Genomic DNA, 20,646 nt, shown 5'->3' with positions numbered 1-20,646 from the left:
AGGAATCCTGAGGTTGGCTCAGAAATAGGTTGTTGAAACAGTCAGTTGAGCTTCTGACCAGTGCACTGGAGAGAGTCTTTGTTGTTTAAAACAGGAAAATATTGCGATATATATCACTTATCATCTCACCGATGTGCCAGTAGACAGTGTCAGCCAAAAACTTGGGTTGAAGATTGCACTGATATTTCTGGCCAAGGGAGGGAACGTGAGAGTGTAAGGAGGCTCGGTAAATGATTTTCTATTTTCAGGATTTCAGGATATATCATTGTAGGGATAGCCCACATTCAATGGTCGTTCATCTGACATGTGCGACCGGTGGTGTTAAGAGTAGGATTGAAAAGAGCCAAAGATTTACATGATTTAGGCTTAGATGTGATAGGAGCAAACATGAGATGATATGGTTTCAATAACTATTGTAGAGAGAGTGAAGGAGTGGACCCAAGACCATGCATGACACAGGCAAACACGGATCCGAATAGAAGTGTGAGAAGCACCTAGATACAGAGGAACTATAGTTCAAAGATAATATGAGATCCAGGGGAGAGCCAAGCATGTGATCCCTAGGAGAGTTACAGTATTATATGTTAAATGAGTGGATGCAATTTTGATCCCACTTATTTTTTGCAAATAAAATAATTACCTCGTCCACATCTCTTGTTTTTAGCCTGTACAGTGATCTGCACTTTAGTACATGCATTTGTCTAGTAGCTTATTGGTCTACCTGAAAGTATTTTCATTAGAATAGTATAGTAAATGAATTTGCACTTTCATATTAATTACATGTTCTGTGTGATATTCCCACATATTAAGAACAATCAAATTGTGGTTTTGCGTGTGTAAGAAACATCAATAAGAGATTTTGGAGTTACTCATGCTTGGGAAGATAAGGACCAAAGTTAGGCACACCGTTTGACTGAAGCGAATAACGCCAGAATTAATGGTAGGTTGAAATGAATGTTGTAGTTTTACGATGATTTTAAATTGGCACTAATAATTGCATTTCGTTAATATTGCCGTTTTAGGTCCATTTGCTCGCCAAGTCTTGTCCGGAAAAACTAAAGAGAGGAAATGTGCTGGCATGGCCAGATTTCTTACCTGGGGTTGTTGGAAGAGTGAAGACCGATTCAAAGAGTATTTTCTGTGCAGGTTTGTCACTGTCTAATTACTTCAAATATTGTTCTTTACAAATATCTGCAATGGTCTAACACACTGGTGAGTTATATGCTTAAAAGAACTTAGCCATTTTAATGCCCCGCCCCCCCTCCACAAGGTGTACAACAATATTGTTCTTGTCCAAAACAGAGGGTGTGAGTCTGATATATGGACATACACTGAACCCGGTGCATTTTTCATTTGATCATTATTACTAAAAAATTGCGAAAAAAATAAATCAACACCATCCCAATTTACACACAAGGAACATCTGTTTGGGACGTACACATGCCTTTAAATGGGTCATTTCTTGTGGGTGCTCAAGTTCAGACACAACAAAAAGACTTGTGGCTATTACACATTATAAATAAAATCCCCTAAAGTAGTGCTTGGTTCGGAAAGGTTTTGGAACAGCAAAAAGAAAGCAAAAATACCTGTGCGAAATGGGGTATTTGTTATTATTATTATTATTATTATTATCATTATTATTATTATTGTTATTATTATCACTGCCATACTTGGTCACCTCTGAGCATGGTCTGCTTTTAAGGTCTTGCTTGATGGGGCAGCTGTCTGCACGAGCTATTGTTAGGAATTCTTTAAAATATCAGTAGACTGTACTTTGTCTCCCACCAGAGACAGATGCCTCTTTTACCTCATCTATTGCTATTTTATGCTTCATTTTTCCTTCAATGAGTACTTGAAAAGTACAGTAAATCACTACACACTAAATTAATAATTTTATATCTGCATTGGGTGCAGAAAGAAATGATTTTTTATTTGTGTTTTTTCACTGCAGCAGGAAAGAATCTTTTACCTGGATCCACTTCAACTAGTTATTTTGGAAAAAGCAACCTGAACAATTAAATTTTAGTAGCTTGTTTATATTTTTATGGGATGTTTGACATATTATCAATAACAACAGTATCAAAAGACACGGATGAATGAATGTAAATACATTTATAAAGCGCAACTGCTGCTTCAAACGAAGCATCCAGGCGCTAAATATCAAACAAGGAAGGTGAGAGAGATTGTAAGGGTCACGGTACAGGACAGACTTCAGTTGGGCTTTAAACAGACTTTCACTAGATGTGTTACACAGGCATAGTGGTAAAGAATTTCAGATAGTAGGTGCAAGAAAAGAGAAAGATCTATCACCAGATTTAACTCTGTGCACTTTAGGGGCATGAAGTAGATTATGGTTTGATGAGCAAAGCACCCGAAAAGTGTTTTTTTTTTTTAAATCTGTTCTTAATATACGATGGGCCATTCTGATAATAAGCCCTCTGCGTGATCAAAAGGGTTTTAAATTTAATTCCGGGTCTGACTGGTAGCCAGTGAAGTGATTTTAGCCCTGATCCATTGGAATTTCTTTTATGAATATTCAGTACAAGACGGGCAGTTGTGTTCTGAACACGCTGAAGCCGTGTAAGCAGATCTTTAGAGATTATTCTTAATAAAAGAACATTAGCATAATGTAGTCTAAATGTGATCAGGGCATGTTTAATCCCATTCTGAGTGCCTAAAGCGAGTTATTTTAGAAGCTTTTTCAGAGATTTCAACAATCCAAATCAAGTAGCAACCGTGGCACGCACTTGGGGTTTGAAAGATAAAGTCAAATCCAGCCAAAGTCAAATCCAGCCAAACCCAAAAATTCCTTGCAATTGTAGGTGTAGGTCCATGCCATAACCAGAGTATTAAAGGGTCAATTGGAGAAGATGTTCCAAAAGTCAGGATTTCAGTTTTATCAGCATCAAGCTGTAAACAGCTGTTGTACATCCATTCAGCAACATCAGTAAAGTCAGCCCTGGAAGTCACTGGCCACAGAATCATCAAGATGTTGAAGGACCAGCATAAATTGTGTGTCATCTGGAGATGATACGATGTTCAAGTCCCATTGTTTCACCACAGGGGCCAAGGGGGCCATATAGATGTTAAATAGAGTAGGGCTCAATAGTGAGCTCTGTGGTCTGAACTGGGGGGTGAAAGGTGATAAAAATAGTGCTTGTCGTCTTTTAGATAGAAAAGAACACAACTAATCCAGGGCCCTGCGCACTATTCCAATCTTTTCCAATCTCTGAAGGAGAATTTTATGGGACACAGTATCGAAATCAGTGGAAAGATCTAGTAGAATGACCACTGCCTGCTGACTCAAATCAAAATTAGTTCTGATATATTCTGTAACCTCCAAAAAAGCAGTTTCCATGCTAAACCCGGTATGGAAACCAGATTGGAGAGGATGGAGGATATTGTTCCGCTCAACATAGTTCTTCATTTGACTATTCACCAAAGATTCCAACATCTTCCCTAGGATAGGAACAAGGTAGACTGGTCTATAATTACTCAACGTGAGTGAGTCCGCATTGTGTTTTTTAAAAAAAGGGGCACAATAAGGGGTGTTTTCCAAAAGGAAGGCACTTCATTCTGCTCAAGAGAGAGGTTGAAATGATGGCTAATCTGTGGATTAATACTGGCACCTGTTTTCAATAATAGGTGGGGAGGGGGGGGGGTGTGAGGCTGGCAAGGGGCAGATTTTACTTTTTGCTGGAATAATTCTGATACTTCCAGAGAAATCTTTTTAAAGGATTCCAGCAGCATACATTCCTGTTCAGGAGGAGGACAAAGAAAAAGCCACTTAAAGAGGGGCTCATCATGTCTAAGACATGGGGAGTTGGGGGCAGAATTGTTCCATATGATATGGTCCTGCCCTTCCTTACCGGGTTACTGTGAAGCAGTAATGTGCTGTGTAAATGAAATAATTTTATGGCCGATCCCTTGTGCACATTTGGCCTGCCTCCTTGGGGGATACCCTTGTCCTAAAAAGAGGAAAATCACTATTAGATTTACTGACTTGGCATTGATTCTGGCAAAACATGAATTGACAATGCACTGGAAGCCTGCACATGGCCCTCCAATGACTACATGGTGCAAAGAGCTGGTTAAATGAGAGGGGTTAGTGCCATGTTGTTTCTGGAATTGAAGAGAGGGCTGGGAATGATCAAAAGGGCTAGAGCAGGGGTACACCTTGTAGACTGCTTGTTGGCCCCAGATGATTACATAGAAACGCCGAATAGCTCCCTGATATCTCAGGAGGATCTGTAGGCTGGTAATAACGGACCTTTCATGGGTTGTCTTGGAGTGATTGAAACTTCTGTGGTGAACTTTGAATATGCTGGTCATTATGGCATACAATATATGGCAGCTTGACAAGGGGTAACTATAGGTGGGAGAGTAAGTTGTTGATTTTGAGTTGGAAGCTGTGGTTGTCTTATGGGATATGTTGTACACCGCAAATTGTATTCATTGTATGTACTTGCTTGCTAGTAATTTTAAATCTATTTATGATATGTATTTGCCATTTTTAACCTATTTATTATATGTATTGGCTTGCTTGTCATTTTTAACCTATTTATTATATGTACTTGCTAGCCTGTCATTTTTAACCTATTTATTATATGAACTTGCTTGCTTGTCATTTTTATTTACATGCTTGGCATTCTTAATCTAATTTTATGTGGTACCTCAGTGCATTATTCATTCTCTGCAACATATCCTTGTAGCTTATGCTTTATGTTTTTTATTGAAAATAATAACATTTATTTAAAACCAAATCAGACTGACTAAAGTTTGCACAAATGTTTTCCACTTTAGAGTGGAAAATAAGATAGATCTTCTGCAAACTGCTGAGAGGATGTAATGCGCTGTCTACATGCCTAAGGTTTTATTTTGCAAACATTTCTAGGAACATTTTCTGATGCGGCTGCTCCATGCCATCTCTGAGCTAGTCGACTTTCCCTGCAAGATAGACTGTCGGCAACTCCACCGATACACAAAACATTATTTAACATTCTGGGAGAATACTTCACACGTCATCATGCATACATACATAAGACCTCCAAACCAGGTCGTACCTGGTTTAATAAAGATTGTAGTTGAGCTATAACTGAGCTACGAGAGGCCGTCGGTTTAAAAGCCAGATAAGTACCATCGACCAGGTGCTTAGGGTCATGTTTATCTTTTGAAAGACAGTCATAATTGAAATATCCCATCCATAACAAATTTTTGTGGACCTCAAAACAGCATTCAACCTGGACCCCAGCTGCAAATTATGTGAGGTTTTGAAGGACAGCAAGGTGCCACCCGATCTCCTGGATATCCTCATGTGTTTACAGCAAGAAACATATGCACAAGTTCAATGAGGCACCAGAGGGGATTAACGTAATGGATAGGAGTCCATAAGTGCGTATGCCAGGGGTGCGTCATTGCCCCATCTTTGTTCTCCTTATACCTAAACAGCATGACTGCCTACTTGGATGATGGCATCATTGACTCCCCCAGGGTACGGGTAGGAGGCTCCTATTCACAGACAACCTGCTCTTGCTCTCCAAAATCCCGGCAGGCTTTCAAAAGCTTGTTGATAGGTTTGTGGCATTTTGTGACGATTGAGGGCTGGTCATCAATCATTCAAAAACAAAATTCATGACCATCAGTCCCCATAGGTCCTTTAGAGATTCCATCATGCTTGAGAGGCAACCCCTTGATAGGGTCACCGAGTTTAACAATCTGGTAATCACCTTTACCAAGAACATGTCCTGGTCTTCACAGGGAAGGAAAAGTGCCCTGAATGTATCACACCATGCGTCTGCAATCCTAAGATTTTACAAGTCATCTAAAACCAGACGCATATCACCTATCTTAAAAGTATAAAGGCCCATGGCAAAGGCCAGTGCACTGTTTGGGGCAGACATGTGGGGCTCCACAAGCATGGCTGAATTGAGAATAGCAGATAATAACTTCTTGAGAGCCCAAGTCAGCCTCCCCAAAAGCACTCCCTTAGTACCTACAGGACATGGGGCTCGTGCTGGTGGCCTATAAGGCCCAGCTACAGCCCCTGCTTTATTGGCACAGATTGGAGCATACCCTGGCCCTCCACGATAACTGTCATGCTGTTAAAGAAATAGTCACACTGGGAAAATTTTGTAAAATCAAATGGTTACGCTATGTGAAAGACACTTTGAGACCTCAGTCTCTGTGAATTTTGGCTTGATGATTACCCACCAGTCACCAGGGAAGCACTCAAAGAAGCATTCTGGGGCTGGAAATGGGAACAGGACATGAGAAAAGTGAATTGTGGTTTTCTGTTCAGCGCCTTCTTCGAGATCAGACCCCATTCCGAATTCGACCCTTTCCTTGGCTATTTGCTCACCCCGGGTGTCAGACAACCATACCTCAAGTTTCAACATGGCACCCTACCTCTTTTATCCTTTAGCTCAAAATGGAAATCAAATGTTAAAGAAAATGTAGTGTGCCCGGTATGTCTGCAGGCGGAGAAATCTTTGCTACACTTTTTCTTTTTCTGTCTACAAACAGACCAGGAAAAGCTGGATAATCCCGATCTGCAGGCAGCTGGGGTGAAGACAGCATCTTCCGATGCTTAGGCTGTTACGCACTGAAACAAGGGAGCCCGTAATCTGTGCCATGGCTAAATACCTCCATTGGAACTGGTACATCAGGACGAACACAGTGGGATAGCACCCACTGGATACTGGCCTTAGTGGGGTCCTTTCCTACTTCATCATCTCCCTCTTCTTACAGCTGTGTATGTCATCCCATCACAGGACTATTCTAGCCCTTTTTTTTATAATATATGTGCTGCCCTGTCTTGGGATCTTATAGCGGCTATTATATATTTTTAACACGTGCCTTTTATCTTCTGTTTTATGGTTTTTATGCAACTGCAATAATTCTGTTTTAAATTGACCTTTACATGGGGTTGACTAACATGTGTACTTTTAATGGTGCTAGGCTATTAAAACCTGACAATAGCGTATTATTAAAGGCATTGAATACTACTTCAATTTATATCTCAGAGAACAGTTTGGTTAGGCTCCAATCTGAAATAGAGTTACAAGCTCTGAAAGACACTACAGAGTTACAAGTAGTTGTTTTGGTCATGACCTGGTTGACATAGAATGGTAGAAGAAAATGGTCAGTCCAAGACAGTTGAAGAAGAGGACCTGACTGTGATGAGGAGTAACTACATAAAAAAAAGATCAAGTGTTTTAAGTGACTATTGTTTCAAGATATTGTCCAGAAAAATATTGTGTTTTTATATGTACAATGTAAGGTACAAAATATTGTGCCAGAAATATAGTTGAAGAGAATATTGCCCAAAAAAGGGTAAGACTTTTTAAAAAGAAATATCAATTTAAAAGTAATTTATTTAAAATATTAAAATATGAAATTAGTAAAAAATAATGTAAAAAAAAAATACACACACATATACTCTTAATAAGATAAAAACAGTAATTAACCATTTTTTAAATACATTTAACTGAAAAATACATATAAAACCACTACAAAATCTAACCTTATTTAGATATTAAAATAAACATTAGAAAAATGTTATTTAATATTTAAACAAAATATAAGATATATAAAATATTACATTTAAACAATTAGAAATATCTACAAAACTATTATTAACACTAACAAAACTTGAAAAGCATATATTAAAAATATTAATCAATTATTAAATTAATAAAATTAGTGTAAAAAGTGTTACACCTTGCATGCATTGCATTTGCCATTCTCTCAGGATTGCAGGAAAAATACTGAACTTTGGAGAGGTTACTTTTACTATTCTCACTTCAGTGTAACCAACAGTAGAAAAAGTGTTGGCCTTCAGAGGGGTTAGATTAACTATTGCCATTCCAATTTAAGCTACATTAGGGAAGGTGTTTGACTTCATAGGGGTAAATTTGCCATTCCAACTCAAATCTAAGCAACAGTAGGAAAAGAGTTAGACTTTGGAGGGTTTAGATTCACTATTACAACTTAAATTTAAGCACCAGTAGGAAAGGTGTTGGACCTCTGAGGGGTTAGATTTACTATTCCCACTCCAATCGAAGCAAAAGTAGTGAAAGTGTTGTACTTGAAGGGCTTAAGCTCACTTTTCCCATTCCATTCTAGGCAAATGTGGGAAAAGTGGTTAATTTTCAGGGGGTTAGATTTACTGTTCCTTCTCCAAGCTAAACAACAATAGGGAAACTGTGGACTTCGGAGGGGTATATTTACTACTCCTACTCAAATTTTAGCAAAAGTACAGAAAATGTTTAATTTCTGAGGGGTTCGATTTACTATTCCCATACCAATCCAAGGAGCGGTAGGCAACGTGTTGAACTTCTGAGGGGTTAGATTCACTATTGTATGCAAAAAAGGAGGGACTCTGGCTTTTTTAAGATGTAGGTCCAGCATATGTGCCCGTATGTATAGAGATATATCAAGAGGTATGCAGTTCCTAAGGAAGTGGATGGGATGGCCAGGGGAGGGTTGGAGTAACAGGTCAAAGGAGGAAGAATGGAGGGAGCTCCAATAAGGAGCAAGGGCCCTCACACACCCCCAGGGGTGTAAGGCTTCATCATAGGGCAGCTCCTCGTTGGGCCGGCGCTGCAATGCCCAACGGGCCCGGGGGTCGGTCCTTTGCCAGAGTTCTTCTGTGTTGTTAGCCAGGTGTCCATATGAAGAGAGGTGGTGGGGCAGCAATTTGGTGAGTAGAGTGGATATTGTGGGTGCTTAAAAATAGCTATGAGTGTCACTAAAACCTTTATATGCGCTGGGTACTGATGCTATGATTAAAACAGTCTGCAAGAGTCATTGCTGGCAAAGGAAAATTAGACCTTCTGCAACTCCGTGTATGAAGTGAGAGGTGAAAGAATTGGGTTAAGAGGTCGACATGTTCTCCCAACCGATGACCGGCGTTTCATCAGGACTGGGAAATTGCAAACCTAATCTACTCTAAAGTGTAGTGGACGGTCGGAAGAGTCCCACTCAGGGTGACAAATGCAAAAAGAACAATTGATGGACAGAATGCTAAACAATGTCAAACATTCACCCCAGTACAGAGATCTGGGCCTAAATCTATCGTTTTTTGCTCCCCTTGCCATTCCAGTTTACGGTGTTCCTATGCCCAATCCATGCCTTGCTGATCCAAAGCATACATTAACTCTTCATCCTTGTTACCTGCAGGCACTCAGCATGTAATCATCGCATCACTGTGTGCTTACAGACACACTGCTTTCAAAACAGCTCACTGTGATAATTTTCTAGACTTAACTCCTTTGGAGTAATCCTTTCCCAGCCCTTCTACAGATATTGATCTTTAATTCTTGTTCACATAAAGATATATAAGCTCCATCCACCCGGATGTTCTGTATCTGGCACATTCTTCTAAAATATTTATTGAGTTTTCCATATTGAACGGGTGTAAGTAGTTTGGCAAGAAGAGGTGGGAACTTTTTGTTCAAATACTTAATTTATTCAACTCAAATTGAGCAGAAATTACTGGTTTGCATGTATCAAAAAAGCAGTGTTGTTTTTGTCGTCACTTAACCGGGAGTAATACCACCAGATGCAAGTAACGCTTCCAAAGGATTGTTATGACATTTGTTCCCGAAAAGTAGTTGGACTGGTTCCATCTAATAGTAATACAAATATAAATCACATTTATTGATGCTTCCTCGAAATTTCTCATTAAAATACTGCGTACGAACTCTACTAACCCATCCATCTTTCACTATTGAGTACAGCCTCACACATATAAAAGTACATCATGATAAAATATAAAAAACTGGAACATTCGGTCTCCATTCCTGAGATTCCAGACCTCTTCTGCAAATCCGGATAAATGAACATTTCTTGTAAATGAGGGCTGAAAGATAGGGGGCGGCTGCAGAGTCAATGGGATTTTCCAACAGATTTTCTATAGTATGGGGACACGTGAGAGTTTCTCTATATATCAAAGACATTTGTATATTTCTCTTGCTGTGTTTCACAACGCTTGGGAAACATTTACTTCGGGTTTGCAATAGCTGTTCAGCTTGACTTTTTTGAGTCGCCTGGCCTTCTGTCAAGTTTACTCATTCGAAGCAGAACTGTCGTTTATGGCCAAAGTGCATGAATGTGTTTTTCTTGACCAACCAAACGCAATGTAGTGTTCACAGAAGACTTTAGAGCATCACTTCGTCGCACTATTTGCCCCCAATTATATTGGTTTCTTGCAACACAGGTTTAACTCCCACTTTTGCTAACTTTGGCCTTCATTCTCAGTCAGACACTAACGTCTAGTGGGATTATTTTCCCAGAAGTAATTGGGCGCTTGGGGGTATTTGTCCACGCCGTATTCCCCAGATAAATAAAGCCTGCTGCTGTTTCTATAGCCAAACAGATCACACTCTGATTTAGTGCACCTCAGAATAGATAATATGAAGTGTGCAAAATAGAATTATGTGTACATTGCATACCCACTCTACGGGCATTCAGCGGGTATGTAGTTTTCTTCCAGGTTTGCCCCAGTATACAATGAAGGACTTATTTACATCTAGAGCAGTGTCTAATTTGAGCCTGTGGATTCTGCACTTAATTGTCAACACTGGCACTTATGACAGTCTGTGCTGGATGTCTAATTTAGGGATGAGCACAATCACAGTTGTTTATTGATTCAATATAAAATTACTAATACCTGTCACACAAGCCATTCGTATAGCTGTGGGGGCCTGTAATAGTCTCAATTGTCACTCTTGTAAGAGTGTGATGGTTAGGAGGTGTGCTGGTCAGGCAGCTCCTCCGCTAAGGCGGAGGAGCGTCATCCCTTTGAGCAGGTCAGAAAAGAAAAAAGAAAATGATTATAACTCATTTATTTTTCCCCTTGCTCCGCTGGGTAGGGGAGGAGTGGTATGCCCACTCCAAGTGTGCAGGACGCTTTGACCGTCTGTCTCGGGCCGGTCAAATCGTTATTCGCACTTTACATGTTCTCCATGTAGGCTGCATTACAACCTGCAAGGAGAACATGCCCAGCTTCCCATTCTCTGGCTGAGCGCCGATCCACAGCGCTCAGTCAATGAAAACGCTGCATTGCAGTGTTGTGATTGGCTATCGTGAGGTTGGGAGCCAAGTGCTTCCTGCCCTGGAAGTGGGCAAAAGAGGACCCAGAGGAAGCAGCAGTGACAGCGGGCAGCTGCGGCAGACAGGTCAGTGAGCATTTTAATTATTAATCCCCCCGCGACACACCCCCACTGCTCTTTCAAATACCAGCCGCCACTGGTGCTGGTAGTGACATTTGAAGCAGTGTCAGGGGCAGTGGCTGGTGCAAGCCTTAGCGGACTCCTGAAAAGGGCCCTGCCACTTATTTTTTTTACAAATTAAGCACTGCTCTAGAGTCAAGGTTTAAAAAGTCCCTTAAACTCGGGCTGTGTTATATTTGCAGTAAGCCAGGAGCACATGCCAGAGGTCTAAATGTAGGCACACAAGCAAACACTACCTCGTTGAAGCCCTGCATTCTTGTTTTATCTCTAATACACATTATCAGCCAGAGCTTTTGTGCAACAATATGTCTTTGATTTTAGCATTATTTCATTGAGAATATTCATGTACTGGCGTGGTACTCTATAAACGCTTTCTTTCTTAAAGAACATATCTAGTGTATTTTCATTACCAGCTTTTGGATTCATGGTTAACGTGTTTATCACGTTCCTTACTCCTTAAAAACACTTGTCTTCAAACATCCTAAATATGAATGAATTGCAGTGCTGCAAAGCATTTCTATGCTTCTCAAGACTAGGTTGCCCGCGTGCCCACCTAACTCTTCACTCAGGCACAGTTCAGTTACCATCAGTGTACATCAGAACAATGTTGCCAGTCAAACAAAAGTATATGGAACTTTTATCTGTGTACTTCTGCCTCTGTATGCTTCAAGATACTATTCTTACCACTGTTTAACATCCTAAACCATCAAACTGGGGCATTGGTAACCTGCTCATTTTTGTAATTGTTTCTTTTCAGAATGTCCTGCGTTAGAAGGAGCCATACCATATCTGCACACTTCAAGTTCTACTTTAAAGCCGGGCTCAGAGGTCAGTCTCTATTGTGATCCAGGCTTCCAGATTGTGGGGAACCCTGTCCAACAATGCTTGAACATGGGGCAGTGGACTCAGCCTCTTCCTCGATGTGACAGTAAGTGAATGCAAATATTTTTACCAGCTTTAGAAAACTATTCGAGTCAAAGACCCTGCCCTCCATTCAAAACATTATGGGTATTAGAAAACGGATACTGGTTACTTTCTTGTACAGTCCAGTTTACTGGTGCCAGACCAGCAGCATAGCTATCAATAATATACAAAATACAGTGGCGCCTTGGCGTCTGACGGGCACAATGCACCACAGTTATAGATGTTTTACTACCTCTGCCTTGTCCTCCTTACCAGGAACAGGCCATGTCAGGTGAGTCTGGTACAGGTAAACAAACGCAACTTGTTCTGTATACTGTCTCCCAATTCCTATTTTATGCCATCACTCAACATAGACATCCACTGGGGGCATTTCAAAACCTATTCGCTGGGTTGCTAAGGCATTGACTCTTATTAGAAGTCATGCTCAGCAATTATGTCACCATATATCTTTGAGAAATATGCTATGCATACTTTTGGGTCCACTTTCAGGTTTCAGTGTGCTAAGTTTTAATCAGGATTGGCACACTGTGGGTGCTGCTATATTTTGCAGTTTCCTCGGTCCTTCCACACAGCCACACCCTAGGGCACCATTGACCTCCCATCATCCTACAAAACATGTATTAAACATTTGAGCTCAATCCTTATAAAACAAGGCTGTGGACGTAGGCTTGTGTGTGATGCATTGAGATGTATTTGAAGCAGGCTGTCAAAATACATTTCCAGATGAACTCCTCTTAGGGCCCAATTAGGAATCTGGCGGTCCATGAACTACCAGACTCGTGAAGGTGCAGCGGTCTCCTGACTTCCTTATTATGATTTGGGCAGTTGGACCACCACAGCCCCTCCTCAACCGCCATGGTACCACTATTCCCTGGTGGTGTTGTGGCGGTCAGGGGGCCGCAATATGCTTAGCAGGGCCACTGTAGTCCGGCCAAGCATATTACGAGTTTCCTCTCCACCGGCGGTGTCCTGCACAGCATAGTCTTTTCAGTCCATGCCATGCAAGAACTGTATTTGGCATTCCAATTGCAGAGCTTATTTTCAGAGGAAACTCGTAATCTGGCGGGCAGTCTGACCACGGCTTTGGTGGTACGGTGGCGGGGCTAACCTGGCGCCGCACTGCCCAAGTCATAATCAGGCCCTTTGTGGGTCATCACTTAACAGAACAGCATTGCTTTCTGGTGGCATCTGTTGCCAGATAGGTTATGCATAGAATGGTTAACAATTATTCCCAATTACACAAATGTCTTCTCGCCATCATGTGCTTTTGTTCCTGGTTAATTTAAGTTCAATTACAAAAGGTGATCTTCAGTTGACATTTGTCATTCACTGTGTCCACATAGTGTGCATTCAGAATTCAAACCTCATACTTGTCTTCTTTCTGTGATTCATTTTCTAATGCGGGTCCCCAATGTCTGCACTGGCTGAGAACTTGAAAAATGAGCATCCCTAAACGAAGCATCCATAACTGTGCGTAACCCGGCTCACGTGCCCTGTATAACTTGAGCCATAGTTTGTCAATGCAAGGACAAGCACTTACTAATGAAGGCCGGTACTTTCAGCTGGAGCTTTGCAGCTCTGATAAGGGCAATCACACATTTTATTTCAAAACATGAAGTACTGCAGTGAATAAGGTTAGACAAAGGATTCCTCTCATTGTGCAGTATTCACACCTGCCATAAGGTGATAGTGTGTTATAGAATCATAGGAGGAGTTGACGCAGCTCACATTGCTGTGCCACCAACACAAGTCTCCCCATAGACTAATACATAGGGGGAATGACACAAACGTCAGATTAAAAATGTCACATGACATAAATATCGGGTCAATAATATCCTGATTACCAAAATATTGTGAAAAAGAAAATTGAAGATAAGAATATAATATTTTGGGTATATAATATTGCTTTTAAGTATGTCATTGTATGTAATAGTATTTATATTAATTTAGTTGTAATAAATATTGTTTTTGTATTAATTTACTATCTTTCAGTTAATATATTGATTTTAGATGTTAGTATTGTTAGTATAATTGTTATTAGGTTTAAATATAGTTTGTAACTTTAAATGTTTCATTATTTTTCTTACATTTAAGTTGTAAATAGTAATAGTTGTAGTAATAGTAGTGTTTGGTTTTCTAGAGGATTTATTATAAATTAAATTATATTTAATTAATAATTATTTAAATAGTTTTTCATTGTTATTTTATGTGTTTTCGTATAATTTGTCAATTTCAATGTATAGTTTAATTTTTATAGATTTGTTAATTTATATACTAGTAGCTGGTGTTTAGAGTTGTAGGGGAATACGATGGGAAGTTAACTAAACCATAATTGTTGTCTTAAATTAAATATTTGATTGATAATTAATTATGTAAATTATTTAATGTATTTATTTTTTTGTGTTTTTTTTGCTTTCAGGTAGGGAAGTGGACTTTAAAAAAATTATTTTAGAGTTTATTCAGTTGCATTTTTCATGTTTTTCATTTTCTTTGAAATATTTAATATGTACTTTTTTATATGTAATATGATATAATAAGTTTGCTGTTATTAGGTATTTTAATGTTTTGTACAAAATATTTAGGATTTGGAAGCTTGTATGTAATCCTTCTGAACTTCAACCAATTACCTAATGTTGTATACATTGAAGTCGGAATAGTAAATCTAACTCCTCCAAAGTCCAATTCTTTCCATACTTTTGCTTAGAGTGAAGTGTGATTAGTAAATCTTATCCTTCCGAAGTTCAGCACTTTCCTTACTGTTGCATAGACTGAAGTTGGAATAGTAAATCTAACACCCTGCCCTCGTTGTCCAACACTTTCCCTACTGTTGTTTACACTGGAGTGGAAATAGTAAATCTGACTTGTAGAGTGTCCAACACTTTTTCTACTGTCGCGTAGACTGGAGTAGGAGTAACAAATGTAACACCTTCATAGTTAAAAACTTTCTCTACTGTTGTTTAGACTGGAATGGGATTAGTGAATTTAACCCCTCCAAAGTCCAACACTTTCCCTAATGTTGCATAGACTGGAATGGAAATAGTAAATTAACCCCTCGCAAGTCAAACTTTCCCTAGTGTTGGTGAGCCTGAGTTTATATCAAAGTCAGTTCAAGATTCCTACCAACTAAGGATTAAACCAAGGGTGCATTCTTGCTCTCTTGTTATTTAACCTCATTTTTCATTTCATAAGGCTTGATTCGAACGTAAAATAAGTTCATAAAAGCACAATTAAAAAGACAACATGATAAAAAACAACAGAGGTAGAAAAATCAACAGCGTAAAATTATTAAAAATTGTTAAAAGAGCATACTTTTCCTGACATTAATGGATTTGAGAAGAAAAGTAGCCGTGTAAAAACACACGTCTGGATGATACAAATTAAAAAGTAAACACATACAGTCGCGTAATGATTTGACCCCGAATTTAACAAACAAGGGTTTTAAATAAGCTATCCGATGATATTTATACAGCTGACAAAGCAGAAGAAAGTGCACAGTGCTTTGGGGGGTAGAGTTGTCACATGGACATGGACCAGCTGGGGGTAGGTTCAAAGACGGGAAGGCAACAAGGTTGTGGGCTACTCCCATTCTAAGCCTGGTCAATACATACCGGTGTGCCTTCCAGGTAACTTGAGATAAATAAGATTGATAACCCGCAACTTCATTCATTTCATGGTAATAGGCATAAGATGAAAGCTTAAGGCTAATATGATGTCGTTTGGTAGAAGCCTGGTGTAGAAAACGCCGCTTAAGATCAAATTTGGACAACATATCTGCCCCATGGTGATCCATGGTAATATTGATGTTATAGATCTCCCAAAATTTATCGATTACATACTTTAACCATGGGATTTTAGTGTAGTGGTCCAAAGTAGGACAATCAGAAATAATAGCTCTACACAGAGAGGTCTCTTCTTTGGTCCATATGGAGCGCCATAGGATCAATGGTCTAAGTAAAATCAAATCGGAAAGGTAGTCAATGCCTAATTCATTATGCACTAAGGCGTTAGAGACAGAGGTTGGTAGGCACAAAAGTTTCTTCAAAAAATCATTTTCCTCTACCTGGAGAGATCCTGCCGGCGCGTAGCCCCATATACCAGCTCCGTATAAGGCAATTGAAACACACGGTGATTGGAATATTTTCAGCATGTCATTTACCCGCCTATCTCCCAATTTGGTTGCCATGGTAAAGATTCAATATGCGCTCCTGGCCATTTTAGATCGTACATTCTTATGCACGTTTACCCAGGAATTTTTGTTTGAGAAAGTAACCCCCAAATACGAAAAGTTATCCACAGCCTGGACCTTTTGGCCCTCTATAAAAAAAAGAGGGCTGTTTTTTTCCGAGCCTGCGACCATATTCCATTACATAAGTTTTAGATTTATTTAAAACTAACTTTCTGCTTTTGATAAATTGCATAAAACCATCCAGCAGCTGTTGGAGACCGTATGGTGTACGTGAGATTAAAACCGCGTCATCCGCGTAAAGTAGCACAGGGACATATTCATTATTAATTTTGGGAGCATCCACTGACAAAGATTTAAGAAAGGAATCAATCTCATTAATAAAAAGTATAAAAAGCAGTGGGGCTAGCACACATCCCTGGCGTATTCCACGCCCGATCTTAAACATGGGAGTGCATTCGCCTTGTGATCCATAACGGACACATGCTCTCAGTTTGGTATATAGGCGTGCTAAAAAGAAGACAATACCATCCGGGGCCCACATTTCTAACAACTTTGCCCAAAGAATGCCGTGATCCACCAGATCAAAGGCACTACTTAGATCTGCAAAGCAGAGGTAAATCGTGCCAGTCTTGGCCAAAGTATATTTGCTAATGAGCAGCTCTAAATTTAAGCACTGCTCAATCGTGCCATGACCTTTCCTAAAACCAAACTGACTCTCAGCTAAAATACCATTTTCCTCCACCCATTCCTCCAATCTCACTAAGAGCACTCGGCTCATATCTTTTACAGAGGAATCCAGCAGGGAAATTGGTCGATAATTCTTGGCTTCCCCACGATTACCTTTCTTAAAAATTGGAACTAAAATAGATTCTTCCCAGGTCGGGGGCATTTCATTACTAACAGCTGAATTAAAAATATTGGTAAGCAAAGGCCCCCATATTTCTGGGACCAACTTGTATACATCAATTGGTACCCCATCTGGGCCTTGAGCTTTTCCCCCTTTGCTGTCCCGTATGCTGTCTAAAACTTCTTGTACCGTAAAATTTAATAAAAGATGCGGCCATCTATTCTCTAAAACATGAGATGCACCATCTGACTGGAAAATTTTAGAGAAATGCGAGACCCACTCTGCCTGCATAACGTTCGAAGTTAGTTCCGGAATTTTGTCATCTTTAAGGAATGGAGAATTGACAGTTTTCCAGAACAGGGAACAATTATTCAGTTCAGCTGCCTTAGTCAGGTTGTCCCATGCCTCCTGCTGGAGTTCTAATTTCCTGCGTTTGAGGGTTTCTTTATATCTGGCTCTTAAATCTACGACCAGATCCCTATCTCTAGGTTTGATTGATAGGGCAGATTTCAACTTCCTCAGAGCCAGGGTGCAAGTTGAGTTGAACCAACCCCGCGGTCGATCCTCCTTGTGCTTACATGTACTTGTAAGTTTGGAGTTGATGTCCGCGTTAATATTAATAAAATGCTCTATAGAGCCAAGGGAACCTAAGTTATCTTCTAGGATCGCGATAATATCTGCTAGGCAACTGTGGATGATAAAATCAGACGTAATGTCGGCCTTGTCCCCCTTCCATCTAAGTCTTGTGCCATTGGGGCGTTCGGCCTCAATACTAGTGATAGTACGGCCCAGAGTACTGGCATCATCCTTATCCCATAACATAACCTTTACTACCAGGCAGTTATGGTCACTAAGTTGGATGTCTATTACTTTAGGGGCCGTAATCCAAGCCTCGAGACCCGGGGAAATACAGATAAAATCTATTATTGAATTCGTTCCCCGACCTGTAAAGGTAGGACAAATCTCCCCCTTTGAATTTTTCTCATTGGCCATAATACACATATTGTATGTAGCAAGAAGGTTATTTATGGCGTCTCCATAATGATCATGTTTAAAATGAAGAATCCCATCCTCATGATCGTCCACCAACCCGCAGACATTAACCTCTGAGAAAGGACAGGTAGTAATATTAAAATCCCCGGCCAAAAACAAATCAAAGGCTTCATTAGATTCCTTGAAGAAGTCTACCAGTGCCCTTAAAAGATCTTTAACCGGCTGATCCCTAGAATCATAAAAAATATTATTGTAAAAATTGATTAAAAGAATGTTCCTACCTCGACTTATGTGCAGCCATAAAAGCTGGGAGTGAGCCCCAACCTGAACATATTTAACAACCGACAAAGGGGCTTTAACTGAGATCAAAACAAGTAGACCCCCCTTGGCTCTTCGGGATACTGAAGCGGTAGCGGGTAACTGATATGAATTGAAACCACAATAGCCTTTAAAGTCGGTGCACCAAGTTTCCTGTAGACAGATAACATCAAAAAGATCTAAAAATTCCGTCCGCCCCAGACTATCTGATTTTGATCTAATTCCCGCGATATTCCAACTTACAATATAACATCCGGAGGAACCATGGATACCTGATCCCAAATTAATACAATTACTGCCCTGTTGGGGGGCAACGATGATAGGGGTCTCCTTGTATAACTCAGGGTGACCTACTAGATCTCCCTCCTTACCCTTAGTCATACAAACTATAGTTGACCCAGGAATTACCTCCTCCACCCCAGGCAAACATACAGTTGAGCCTGTATCCAATAGGACTTGATTCCCCTGGGTTACCGGTGGTACCAGACCCGCCTCTATTTCGGAATCCAAACAGACTTCAGTGACGTCCATCTTATCCATTAATATGGGCTCTTCTATTAATCCTAAAGCAACACTGTCCTCCTGTCAATCATTTTGGTCCAACCCACTGAAGCATTGAAAACGGTTAGCAGTATCTATCTGGAAACTGTTTACCAAGCTAAACACCCCTTCCCTCCTTGTTTTCCCTCCCCCGCGGTGCATTGAAAAGTGCTCTATATGCTGACTATAGAAAAAATCAAGAGGGCGGAGTGTAATCCCCTGGTCAATACTAGGGCGGGACGTGGCTCTAATCAAAGCTGTCGTGGCAAGGTGGGGAGTACTAAAATTTATAATAACACAATCCCCAGGAATGTTTTTAGGGGACATTCCAATCCAGTTAGTTCTAGTAGTAGCCAAAATCTGATCCGCCATAGCCACTGGAAAACCACATTCGCGGTTAAGCCATGCCACAGTTTTGTTTTTAAGGGAATCATATGATTCCACAGAGTGGTAGGGCCTGTCCTCTCTGATGGGTGGTACATTAGTCAGGACTGCCACATATGGTGCGCAATCAGGGGGCAGATTTGGTTGCGAAAGGCTACGATTATTGAGATTCCCCCTTCCAGATGTCCTTGTCATAATTCCCGGGGCATGTGTAACTACGTTTGGGGTGATACCAATAGGACATGCAGGTATAGCTGGGATAACACTAAGTTCACTCCCAGAAACAGATCGTGTTACATTACCGACAGAACCTTGTCGTTCAATAGCAGGAATGATCCTACTCTTTGACTGTGTGGGAGTATTGGTGCCCGCGCATAGCTGGCCACTACTAGATTGCTTATTAGGGGGTTGCATGCTTTTACCGGTCAAGCCTACATTCCCATTTGCCACAACGGGCAATTGAGGGCTATTGTTAGAGTTTAAACCGGATTGCACCATTTCGCCTAATCTGCTCACTTCCCTAGATATAGCCTCGAGTTTATCTAAAAGAGGTATGATAATATTATTTAACTTACTGTCAATCATACCAATTAGCAACTGGAGCTGGTCAGGAGCTAATGTCATATGGGTAGAATGAACCTCATTATTAGAACAGATATGCTCAGAAGGGCCTGTGTTAGAAACAGAAACAATGTTCTTTTTTCTTTTGCGGTCCCCTTTTTTAGAGAAAACCGGTCTGTTAAGATGTGACCCTGATCTTAATACCCTATGTATATTAGGAACCACGGGGGTCACAACAACAATATCGTTGGAAGACCTAAGAGTATCAGATACCCCAGCGACATCAGTTTCTAGCGGAGAAACCTGAATTGACTCAATAACACATGTACCCTCCCTCACTGGAGAGACTATAGGGGCCGATACTTGGATATCTTCAAAAGGGTGGATCTCAGCAGGAACTGGTTGGCTCGTTATCTCCGGTCTATCGTTACTGGCTAGACCCAGAGATAATCTACGTTCCTTGTTGATCTTGTCTACAACTTTGACCAAATAATTGTCAAGTGTAGATACAGTAGGGCGAGGGGTCCCAGTTGACTTGGACATGTTGCCTGAGAATACAATAGATAAAATATATGGCAAACAAAAACAACCAATTAAAATTAAAATAGCACTTACTATGAAATGATTTCGACTATTTAAAAATTACACATGACACATAC

At 40.3% G+C, this 20,646-nt stretch overlaps 1 protein-coding gene across 5 annotated transcripts in view; it reads left to right on the top strand.

Annotated features, from left to right (window-relative positions):
* SVEP1 (sushi, von Willebrand factor type A, EGF and pentraxin domain containing 1) overlaps positions 1-20,646 on the top strand; it is a 1,063,460-nt gene that overhangs the window by 760,778 nt on the left and 282,036 nt on the right. For all 5 annotated transcript variants that reach the window (XM_085641350.1, XM_085641349.1, XM_085641348.1 and 2 more), the window contains exons 29-30: positions 1,023-1,146; positions 11,992-12,162. In XM_085641350.1, coding sequence (XP_085497476.1) covers positions 1,023-1,146; positions 11,992-12,162 — 295 coding nt within the window. The remainder of the gene's footprint in view (positions 1-1,022; positions 1,147-11,991; positions 12,163-20,646) is intronic.

The sequence above is a fragment of the Triturus cristatus genome, chromosome 2_2 (assembly GCF_964204655.1).
Source record: "Triturus cristatus chromosome 2_2, aTriCri1.1, whole genome shotgun sequence".
Classification (NCBI taxonomy): Eukaryota; Metazoa; Chordata; class Amphibia; order Caudata; family Salamandridae; genus Triturus; species Triturus cristatus.
Note: the sequence above shows the minus strand (reverse complement) of the source record. Positions and strands in the feature narration are given on the sequence as shown.